General features: G+C 47.7%; 1 protein-coding gene across 1 annotated transcript; it reads right to left on the bottom strand.

The window, feature by feature from the left end:
• Nucleotides 1-1,782: 1,782 nt before the first annotated feature.
• On the bottom strand, nucleotides 1,783-9,695 carry Zic1 (Zic family member 1). The gene is made up of 4 exons (XM_060385535.1): nucleotides 9,594-9,695; nucleotides 7,865-9,191; nucleotides 6,196-6,359; nucleotides 1,783-5,501 (listed from the first exon to the last, which is right to left on the bottom strand). Exons 2-4 carry the CDS (start codon nucleotides 8,844-8,846, stop codon nucleotides 5,304-5,306), a joined length of 1,344 nt encoding a protein of 447 aa, XP_060241518.1. The 5' UTR covers nucleotides 8,847-9,191; nucleotides 9,594-9,695; the 3' UTR covers nucleotides 1,783-5,303.
• Nucleotides 9,696-11,972: the final 2,277 nt, after the last annotated feature.

Genomic DNA, 11,972 nt, shown 5'->3' with positions numbered 1-11,972 from the left:
GGGGATCTGAGCCTTTCTCAGCGTTTATGTCCAGATTTTTTTTTTCCCCTGAAGCTTACAGTGGAAAGAGTTGCACAAATAAGCAAGCGATAGCTTTTGGATTTCTAAGTCTGCCCAGTGGTGAGGCCACGTAGCGAGTCTGCTGTTGTTGGAGGCAAGGTTTCAGTGTGTTCTCGCTCCCGTTCGGGAGCTGTCTGGTGCTGTGGGTGCTTCTCTGCGGAACTTTCCCATCCTGTTGTGTTCTCCTGAGCCTGCTACAGAGAAAGCCCTTGGCTACTGAAGGCTATCAGAATGATTCAGGGTACAGTCACGGGTCTCTTGGCATCACCACTGGCCAACATAGTTTCCACGCTAGATGGCTAAATTCCCACTTATTTGTAAAAAAAAAAAAAAAAAACTCTAAATTTATCCTATGGACACCCCGGTGCGGAGCTGATGATGAGTTCACCTTGTAGGCTATAACAGTCCCTCGTTGGCATGGTATATTTCCTATTGCAGAGAAACTAAACCACGCAACTGCTCCTAGACTGAAGAGCAACATTGTCCACATTTTGTGCATAGGGTAACATATTTTCAGTAGACTTTAAAAGTTTGAATACATGCTATTAGTTAACATTTTTATTGCTTGCCTCAAATTAGTAACTATCATTGGAAAATGAGATTTCTATATAATCACACACACACCCCGGGGGAAAAAAAATCTTACATTCTATAGCTATTTTAAATGGGTACATGTTACAGCCAGTGGGGTTCTTTAAAAATTAAGAGAAAAATATTATAGGTTAGCCAGGCCTTTAAGTCGCTGGGAGAGCAAAACTAGATCAGTCTTTCCATTTGCTACTCTAGTTTCAAGAATTTGAAAGGAAAGAATGATATCAACTCTGACCATCTTTATAAAAACAGCTTTTCTTCTTGGCTTGAATGCTCAGTTCTGAGAACTGCAGTTGCTGTTACTGGGAGTCTAGGTCTCTGTACCTAAAAAGGAGTGATTAGCATTTTAAATTGGAGGAATGAGATAAGTAGAAGCTGAAAGATATAAAATCTAATGTTTTCACATCTAGACCAACAATAGCTAAGGGAATGAACCCAGGGCCTTCCTTCTAAGTATGCCAGACCCCATGCAGTCACCCCTCAGAAAGGCTTATCCTGAATCCATCTTTAAGATCCAAGGTTTTCTCCAAGACTCTTCTTGGAGAGTAATGTGCTCAGGTACCAAGTCTATCAGCAATGACTCATTAGTGGCCTGGGCACTAATTCTACCCTGGCCTCAAAATTGGTGCTGAAGAACATTTGGGGAGGAGGGTGAGATGTTAAACAGGATACTGCTGTTGACAAGCCTTTCAAAGTTTGGAGAAAACTTCACAATCAACAAATAAAAATATCTAAATGCCAAGCCCATCAGGAAAGAAGGTTAGTGCTATTTTCATTGTCAGTTAAAGCTAAATAAAAAAAATATATGAATAAATAAATAAATAAATATAAGGCAATTGAAAGGTTACATCTTTCTTTTAGAGGTGGTTTGCTTCTTAAAGGTTAACTTGAATGCTTGACTTTAAAAAATCAAAATCATCAGCTGCAAATGCTTAAAGCAGTTGGGGGTAGCTTTTGAAGAAGAAAACAAAGGATCTGCAATATTTGAGAATTACTCAGCCCCCAAATAAACAGTGCTTGTGTGTTTCTATGCTTGCTCTTTGAATGCATGTATACACACACACACACACACACACACACACACCAAACTCATTTCTCTTCATTTCTCAAATGATTGCTTGTACTCAGGCATTTTCTGTTGACACAAAATAACATTTTAATAACTTGTTAGCTGTCCTAATCATTTGGTAGTATCCAGAATACAATGCAGTATGCACTATGAACCAATACGGCCTTCTGCCTAGATCAAAATCCACAACTACACATAGAAACCAGCCATTTGCAACATCTTCAGCTCCTGCTAAATAGAGTCTAAGAATATATTTCTCTGTTCACATTCATGAATTTCAAAACCTAATAGCCCATGAAGAAAAGTATAAAGAATACATCTCAAGAAGCAGACATTAAAGGTGCCAGCAAAATAATAGACTACATTTAAGTTTAAAGCATTATTTTGGTGACTTACATCATTAATGACTTTTTCTTTGTGGTGGGCATTGGAGAAAACAATGCTAAAAGGAAATTGACATAAATGGTTTCTTCTATTATAAAAGTTTTTTTGCTGTGAGATTATTCATAAATACATACAGAGGGCTTCTCAAATGGTAATAAAATTATTTGACCTTAAAAATCTACATGAATATTAGAAATTTGAAAAAAAATACTTACTGCTAAGATGTATTTTTAAATAGTTTATATGAATCTTATGCCATAGTGTGATATTTAGTAATTACACTATGATATTAAAGCAAAAGGGCATTGGGTACATAATAATCCAACAGAATTTCACATTTGAAGTAAACTTGATTTAGAAATAGTCAAATCAAAGATAGACTCCTATGCTGTCTTCTTAAAAGCTCTGACAAAACCACAAAAGTGCTCTTAAATCTATCCTTGTATTCATACCAGGTTCTCCTGAAAACCTCATCTCTAATAAAAAGGGGTAAAGATTATTAATGGATCTGTTGTTATTCTTAGAAAAATGAACTCTCCTCTATTCCTTTTCTGTGTTTAGAGTTTGGCTCAATGTTGAGCTATCACTTGAAATACCACACTGTTGCTCAGTGTTAAATCCCCAAACCTACTCAGATCAGGATTTTAATTTCACAGATTTTTAGAAGTAACAGCAACTCTTGCTCAGGCATTGAACTTTTTTAAATCTCAACAAAATTTGCAAGGTGGCGCTCTTTTTATGAAAGGCCAATATTGCTGTTATAAACAGAACTTTTTTTTACAGTTAACCCCCCAAATGCGATAAAGTAAATACAGCAAAGTCTTATATCCATAAACAAGACTTTGTTGATAAACATGAGAAATACAAGAGGTTGCTTTAAAGAGGATAACATTTTTATTTTATGATTAGCCAGTGGTATAATTTCTTAAGTTGCTATTGCTGTGAAAGACATGTGAATCTCATAGAAGGTTCTCCTTCTTAGGCCTGTAACTTCCAGGACCTACATAGGATGGTAGAGAAGCAGAACCATGCCTCCCCGGACTTCTAACACATCCACACCCTCGCAGCCATAGCCAAGGGCCTGATTTGTGAGTTCTAGCTACGTAGTCTGCCTAATGGGGCGATCATGCAAGCCACAACCAGAGACAAAGAAACCAGCGTCCCTACCAGAGAACCTAACTTCGCCGAGGCAGCATAGCTTGCAAATCTATCAAACTAAACTGCAAGAAAGACAATCTGATTTAGAGAAAAGGCGTTCTGCCACAGTCATTAAGCACAAGTAATTTAGATTTTTTTATATTGTCTCCTCATTTACAAATTTACTGTATCAACGCCAGCCAATGGAACGAATTTCTTAAGTAAATGAGAAATAAATAAAAGAGATAGAAAGATAATCACATTACATAAAATAATTCTCTTTCCTAGATGTATTTTTGAGAGAACTAATGGCAGTACCAAAATTATAGAAATAATAATATATCATAGGAAGTAATTAATTTAAATTAGCATCATGTTTGAAAAAATATATAAGTGAAACGCTTTATGGACATTTACTTTTGTACAAAGATGGAAGGTCTGGAAAAGCATGCATCGGCATCCTGAAAATTAGTTATGACCATAATAGTTTAATTGAAGACAGCAGTTTAAAATATAATATTGTAAATCTACAATCCAGTTTCAGACCAGGGGATTTAAGGGGGGTGCAGCTGAACCCTTGAATGACTGCAAGTTCATTTGCAAGGCTACAGAGAGAGCCCCTGAGCTTCTCACAGTTCGCTCGCATTAATATTGATGCTGCCTGTGCAATCTATTTCCGTTATTTTTATGGTTGTTATTCTATGTCTGCAAAGGTCATTTAAATTATACTGAGGCCGAAAATTTGTTTCATAAATTTTGATATAAATACTAATTACACCCTCTCGGAGAGCCAGCAGGGTAGCGTTCATTTATCACGTTTATATGACCTGCAATGACAGAAAAGAAGGCAAGGGAGGCTGGAGAGCTTTCCCGAAGATCCGCTAAGGCTGGCACAGGTTGCTGGGGGAAGGGGATGCGAAGAAGAAATTCCTACCACAATCACCGAGATTTAAGAATCTTTAATAAGGTACGAAAGGTTACCAAACAGTTCTGGAAACTAAAGTGTACATACGAGTTTTTTTTTTTTTTTTCTAGCCATAAATACTGAATAGCTGTAACATGGATAAACCGGGCCCTTTACATGCGGATAAATATGGAAACTAGGAATTATATACATTGTGTGGTTGTATATTTTGCCAAAAGCAATGGACAGCTATAGTTTATATCTTTTTTTAATATCACTTTACATAAACAAATGGAACAGTTTGACACGTAGATCCAAGGCTCGTACTATACGAATTATTGACAGGACATGAAACAACATTTTACTGCACTAAAGTACTCAGACTTTGGGACGAAATGTTTGCACTTTATACAAAAAAAGCACATTAATATCAATAATATTCTGTTAGGTCGACGTGGAGACTGAAATCGTACAAAGTAGTTCACATTTTGGTACACATTTACTAGAACATTCTCGCCATTCAGTACAAACAGTTGGCTTTCGGCCGCCCACCCCCCCCTCCCCTCCCCCCTCCCGCCGGCCCTCCCCTCCCCAATGCAAAGACCACCACGCCACGATCCCACCCACCCACTCCAACCGAGGTGTAGCTATATACAGAATCCAACAGAACAGATTTAAGCTAATAATTCTGTATTTACAAGAAAGCAAAACAAGAAGATAAAGAGAAAAGCTGCAGCCCCAGAGAGCTTGTTCTGATCCAACAAGAAATTGGCCCTCAGGGCCTTTGGCCGTGTTCTGTCTGGCAGCCGCCTTCCCTTCCACCCCCTCCCGCCCTTCAGCTACCAAGCCTTTTCCAAAGAGAGAAAGAAAAAAAAAAGGAAGAAAGAAAGAGAAAGAAAGAAAGAAAGAAAGAAAGAAAGAAAGAAAGAAAGAAAGGGAATAGAAAATTGAAAAAAAATTAGAGGCTTGCTGTTTCCTCTGTTTTTCTCAGTCCTGGATTTACCGGCAGATTAAAAACAAAACAAAACAAAACAAAACAAAAACAACGTTTGCGGGATCGGGACGAGGGGTTTCTCGACTCTCAGGATTCTTTCAATAATTGGGTATACGAGTGCTCAGTCTCTTAAATAGGTTTGCCATGTTTTTTTGTTTCTGATTTTAAACGTACCATTCGTTAAAATTGGAAGAGAGCGCGCTGTGGCCGGCTGTGTGGTGGACCGCGGAGGAGGAGGGTGACATGGAACTGGTGGTCGGGTTGTCTGTAGTGGGAGAGACGATGGTGGGTGGCGTGGACGACTCGTACCCGGAGCTGGCGGCGGGCGAAGGCTGTGAGCCCTGAGAAGAGGACTCGTGGACCTGAGAGAAGAAAGTTGCCTTTTTAATGAAGATGAAGAGCGGGCCGTGGCTGGGAAGGCTGGGAAGGCTGTGCTCCCCCTCCCCCGCGGTGCACCCCCTTCCCCTCCCCCTCCCCGCTTCTTTCAAAGCCGGGGATCTCCCAGACTCTCTCGTCCCGCAGGACCAATGGGACTCCGGGCTGGGTTCTCCCCGGCCTGGCCCGGCACAGCCACGCTCCAGGAGGGAGACTCTGCCCGGAGGACTCACAAAAGAAAAGGGGGAGGGGAGCTGGGAAGGAGGAGGTTGCTTTGGAGGCCGGAGTCTAGGAAAGTTGGGCTTCCTAAAGTTTGCCTGGCCACTTGGAGGGAGAGCAGATACTGAGAGCCGGGCACTGGGCCGCACCTCGCCCGCCTGGCCCTTGGCTGCCGGGAGCTATGGCCCAGCTTAGCGCGGCCTCGGAGCCACCTCACTTGTGTTTACTTTCGTTACGAAGCAGCGAGTTTAAAGGGCCCGTGGTGCCGCTATCCTTCCCACCCCTACTCCCTCCGCCCCGGTTCCACTCAACCGAACCAAACCGTTGGCCTCTGGGGCTCCTGCGGCCTCCCAGAGGCCGCTCCAGGGTGGCTGGCCCGGGAGCCGGAGCGCAGAGAGGGGCTCGCGCCAGCGCGCGCCAGCGGCCAGGGCGCGCTAGCGGCCAAGGCGCGGCGGTCTTTACCTTCATGTGTTTGCGCAGAGAGCTGGGGTGCGTGTAGGACTTGTCGCACATCTTGCAAAGGTAGGGCTTGTCGCTCGTGTGCACGTGCATGTGCTTCTTGCGGTCGCTGCTGTTGGCGAAGCGCCGGTCGCAGCCCTCGAACTCGCACTTGAAGGGCTTCTCCCCTGAGGTGGAAGTTGAGAGAGAGGGAGAGAAAGAGAGAGAGATGGGTCTCGTTCGAAACGGGTCGGTAGCCGTTGGCAGAGTTTAGTAAATAAAATTACTGAGTAGATTAAAACGCTGGCTGCCCGAGGGCAGCGCTTTCGAGCTTAAAGTGTGGAGTTTTGATAAATTCACGCATCTGGAGGGGAAACTATGAATAACTTAACTCTGTTTTAAGGCCCCGAGACGATTGTATCTACATTTAATTTTTACTTTGCAGTTGGTGGTGGTGGTAGCCATAGAAGTAGCAGGAGCAGTTTCTGGTTTGTTTGTTTTTGTTTGTTTCAATCCAGAAGAGCAACAGCTCTAGATACTGGTTTTGTTGCCCGGCTCTTGACAGAGGTCACCTAGCGGCTTCTACTTGGCAATTCTTTTCTAGTTTTCAGGACCGGGCTGATTCACCTCCCGCTTTCCTCTTTTCTCCTCCCTTCTTTCCCCTCCCAGATGCTCTGCACACCAAGTTCGAACCTCATCCACCCAACTCTACCCCACCCCCTACACACATCACATTTTATGGCGTCTGCTAGAAGGGGGGGAGGGGGCTTCCATGCCCAAAGTTCTCACCTGACTGGACCATTAAACCAGAGTTCAAGTCGGGTTCTCCTCCACCAGACAATGCCCAAATGCGGAGGGCGGTCAGATGCACTGACTCTTAACCCCAAGTGGCCCATAATTTCCAACCTGCCCCCACCCCCATCACCCAACACGAAGCCCTAAACTGCCTGGGGTTTGTTTTGTTATGGTTGCTGCTGTTTCTTTAAGCTTCCGGCCGGTCAGTATTTTTAAAGGCCAACCGGGAACCCCGCATTTTAAGAACAGTCCCTTTACAGTGTAATTGGCAGGATTATCTGCACCTTCCACCGACTGTCCTCACTCCTCAGTTCCAACCCGTTATTGGTCAAATTCAATCTCTTCTTCAAATGTCCATAAACCTAACGTCCTCCTCAGATCCCAATTACAGCTCCTACCCCGACTGAACCTACCGCCTCTTCCTTTTTATTTTACTTCTACATCCTTTAACTCATCCTCAACTTCTCCCACCTTTTCCCAGCAGAAAGGAAACTCAACAAAGTCCCGGGGAGGATAGCCAACAGGAAGAGTTTTAAGATTCGTTGGTCGAGGAAGCTACTGGCGCCTCCGCGGCTGGGATTCCAGCTTGTCGAGCGCTGGCCCAAGCCAGACTCGGCATCCCAGTTTTCAACTCTTTTTTTTTTTTTTTTTTTTTTTTTTTTTTTATTCCTTGTTTTTAAAAAATATCTGTACGCTCAGATCCTTCTTGTCCGCGCTCTCTGTTTCCTTATACTCTAAACACTTAAAAAAAAAAAACAAATCAGATCTGCCTGGTTCCCGGAATCTGAGGCCCAGACCCGACCGATGTTAAGGCTTGTGCCTCTCAGCCGCCCCCCCCCCCAACTTTCGAATCTCAAGCCCGGGTGGGAGGTAGAGCGTCCTAGGTCAGTTTCCATACCTGTGTGCGTTCTTTTGTGGATCTTGAGGTTCTCCGAGCGCGCGAAAACCTTGCCGCAGCCGGGGAACGGGCAGGGGAAAGGCTTCTCGCCCGTGTGCACGCGGATGTGGTTGACCAGTTTGTATTTGGCTTTGAAGGGCTTGCCTTCGCGCGGGCACTCCTCCCAGAAGCAGATGTGGTTGCTCTGCTCCGGGCCGCCGACGTGCTCCACCGTGACGTGCGTGACCAGCTCGTGCATGGTGCTGAAAGTTTTGTTGCACGACTTTTTGGGGTTGGCCAGCTGCTCCGGCTCGATCCATTTACAGATGAGCTCCTGCTTGATGGGCTGGCGCATGTAGCGGAAGAAGGCGCCGGCCCCGTGATGAGCAGCCATGTTCACGTTCATGGGCCCGTAGCCGTGGAGCTGCGGCGCGGCATAGTGCTCGGATCGCGGGCTCGTCACCTGGCCGTACTGCTCCGGCCTCGGGTACATGTCCCCGGAGAAACCGAGCCTCATCTGCCCGTTGACTACGTTGGGCGAAGCGTGGCCCGCAGCCTGCTCGTGGAGCCCGGAGAAGAGGAGGTGGCCCGCGGCGTCCGTGTGGCCGTGTGGGCCCCCGAAGCCGCCGGCCGAAGCCGCGAAGAGGCTGTGCTGCGCGCTAGCGGCCGCCGCCGCGTCGCCGAAGCCCCGGTTGCGGAACAGAAAGTCCCGCGTGGAATTGAAAGCGGCGCTGGAGTAGGAGCCGACGTGGCCCGGGTGGTGATGGTGGCCCAGGGCCGCGGCAGCCGCGTAGCCGGGAGCCTGCGACGTGAAAGCTGTCTGGCCGGCCGAGGCCAGTTCGTGCGAACTGGGGTTGAGCTTGAAGGCGCCCATGCCGTCGGCGAACGGGTTGATGCCTAGGCCCACGTCTCGCTCGGCCACGTCGCCCGCCGAGTGGTGCCGGGATGCGCCAAAGGTGGTCACGCCGATCGCGGGATACTGGGGGCCGGCGTCCAGGAGCATCGTGGCTGCGCGGGGCGAGCCCCGGCCTCCCCCGCCCCCCCCCACCCTCGCCCGCCAAGGAGGGAAGATCAGGAGGAGGAGGAGGAGGAGGAGGAGGAGGACTGGGAGGCGGAGGAAGAGGAGGAAGAAGAGGAGGAGGGAGGGGGAGATCGACCCACCTAACGAAGTCTTAGCCAGCAGGCAGCGGCCGGGAGCGAGCCGGCGCCCGCCCGGCCCCGGGCAGGCAAAGCGGGGTGACTGCCGGCCGGTGGAAGGCGGGCTCCGGCGCCTGCCGCTCGAACCGCGCCGGCCGGGGCTCGCACTTTCTCGCCGCTCAGTCTCTGCCGAGAGGGCCTCGAGTCAAGGCTGCCCGGGGAAAGGCATAGAACATCTCAGCCCCCCAATAAAACTTCTTCCCGGATTTGTGGCATAGAGGAATGTGAGCGCGAGGAGCCGCCGCCGCTCGCCCTGTCTCCTCGCGCAGCGAGCCCCTCCTCACTTCTCCACTAGACTCTCTGTCTCTCTGTCTCCTCTCTCTCTCTCTCCCTCTCTCTTCTCTCTCTCTCTCTCTCTCTCTCTCTCTCTCTCTCTCCTCTGTTTCTCTCAGGCTCTCCTCGCTCCTTCACTCTCCCTTTTTTTCCCCCTCTGTTTTTTTTTTTTTTTTTGAAAAAAAAAGGGGGGGGGAGGAGAAAAAAAAAGCAAAGAAAAGGCGCAAATCATGCACAATATTGTCTTTTGCGGTTTATCTTCCTGGGGAGAAACTTTCACCTCCTCAGCCGGGCGGTGAGCGCGAGACTGATAGCAGCAATCATTCCTGCAGATAAATGAATTGAAAGGACGACACCGTCGTCCCCCCCCCCCCCCGATGAATGGGAGCAGGGGGAGGCGTCACGTGCGACCGACGCGGGCGACGATTGGCGAGGCGGCCGTCCCTCCACACACCCCGCCTGGGGCCGCCGCGCCAGCGAAGGGCGCGCGGTGGCGCCGCGCGCTGCTCATTGGCCCGCCCGCCTCATCAATCCCAGGTATTGTAAAGCGCTTGACAGCCCCTTTTGACTAACGGGGCTGCCAGGAGTAGCAACTTCCCCCCCCACCCCGGCAAATTTTTCCCCCTCTTCTCACGGAAGAAAAAAATATATACATGCCACGATTCCTTTTCCCTCCCATAGTCCATTCTCTCTCTCTCTCTCTCTCTCTCTCTCTCTCTCTCTCTTTCTCTTCCTCCCTTCCCTGTCCCCTCCTTCCCCTTCCCTCCTCTCGCTCTGTCTCCTACCCCTCCCTCTCCCAGTTCCCCCCTCTTCTACGTTCCCCCCCCCGCTTTTTTCCATCTTTCTAATGTCTCACTCTCTCCCACTCTCTCTCTTTCCCTCCCCCTCCTCTCTCTCTCTCTCTCTCTCTCTCTCTCTCTCTCTCTCTCTCTCTCCTCCTCCTCCTCTCCTCTCCCCTCCTCTCCTCTCCCTCTTTCCCTCCTCTTCCCTCTGCTACTCTCCTTCAAACCTCCACTGAGCCTCTGGAGACCCAAGACCCCCAGCTTCTCGGAGAGCAGCACCGGGAGCAGCCGAGAAACACCCCAAAGGCACTTCCAGAATGTCCCGATTCAGCAACTTTCTTTTCTCCTTCCCTCCCATTCTCCCCCCACCCCCCTTTCAAGGGCAGCAAAAGAAGCTTTTGTTATTTGCTCCTTTTGAAGTTTGCTTCCTTTTTGACCGGCCTCTCTCCTGTTTATAATTTAAGATTCGGGAGCGCGCGAGGGCACGCCACTCTCTTTCCTAGAAACGTGATTTCTTGGAGCCTCCCCTAGCCTTAGTTTACCAGACTTCCTTCCTGCGTGCACACTCACACCAAAACACAGGTGGATGGACTCTTAAACTTTTCCCGGTTCCTGAGGTTTGTCGGGTTGGGTTTTGTTTGTTTGTTTTTTTGGTTTTGTTTTTAATGGAAGTTTGGAAATGTAGTTGCCGGGCTCCCTCTCCCCTCGCTTGTTCTCTCTTCTCGGTCCGGTCCGTCGTCTGCCCCCCCACCCCCAGCCCGCTCACTCTGCCCTCCGATTCCCATCCCCGGCCCCTTTCATTCAGGTAAAACTGTAAATTTCCCAACGAGCCATTGTTCCTCTGGATCTCTCTAAGCTCCCTAGAGATCCCGGAGTACTTTTTGGCATTTAAATCCCCCGGTAGATAGGACCAATGTAAATTTTGTGACATTCAAACCTTTTCCAGTTCACAAATCAGTCACCCTTGTCACAGTTATTGAAATTCCGCAACTTGCCACAACAAGACGGTGGAAAAAGCGGGCGCGGTCTTTGTTGCCGACCAGGCTTTTGATCGCCAGAGAAAATTTACTTACCTTCAGATGAGTGAGCAGAAAAAGAAATAACACTCCCTTTGATTTAGTTAGGAAAATGCAGACATTTGGATTCCGTGCAAACATACAACACTCGCCTGTTTTCGTGATGCGGCCCTCGATTAACCTGTCTTTGCCCAGCGCAAAGTCTATTCAACGACAGTGCGTAGTCGCTTTTTGTCCCATCCACAAAGAACCATTGACTATATATTAAAATGATTGTTAAAAGGTAGAGGAGTATGGCGCTTAAAAGCAGGGGGGAAATCCCTGTGACTCCATCAATTAAACCGAGGGACATTTATACGTTTCAAAAAATGCACGCGGATGTGCAGCCGGGGGCGATGGAGGTTGCGTCTCTACTTAGCTCAGTTTTAAGCCCATCAGCTTGGCCCAGGATTTAGCCTTAGCGCCTGCATATTCATTAGGTCTAATTATTTTCTAGTAAAGAAAACACAAAAAGCCAAGAGTCGGAATCCTTCAATTTGCCCTTTGTTTCTAACTTCATTTGGCTTCCTTGCAGCTGAACCAAGGCTCTAAACTCTTTTCCAGACAAAGGGACCTTCAACTCATCCTTCACGTGATGTCCAGTTAGAAAACTTACCAATTCTCCACGCAAAAGGAAAATAAAAATCTCTCTCTCTCTCTCTCTCTCTCTCTCTCTCTCTCTCTGTCTCTTTCGTTTGCCAGCTAGCTTTCTAGAGCTGGAGGAGTGATGATCTGCACTGGCTACTTCTAGCCTCCTTCCTATTTTGTTTTGTTTTGTTGTCTTCAGCCCTTCCTTCCCCACCCCCCAACTACATTCTGGTT

This window comes from Meriones unguiculatus, chromosome 6 (genome assembly GCF_030254825.1).
Source record: "Meriones unguiculatus strain TT.TT164.6M chromosome 6, Bangor_MerUng_6.1, whole genome shotgun sequence".
Classification (NCBI taxonomy): domain Eukaryota; kingdom Metazoa; phylum Chordata; class Mammalia; order Rodentia; family Muridae; genus Meriones; species Meriones unguiculatus.
Note: the sequence above shows the minus strand (reverse complement) of the source record. Positions and strands in the feature narration are given on the sequence as shown.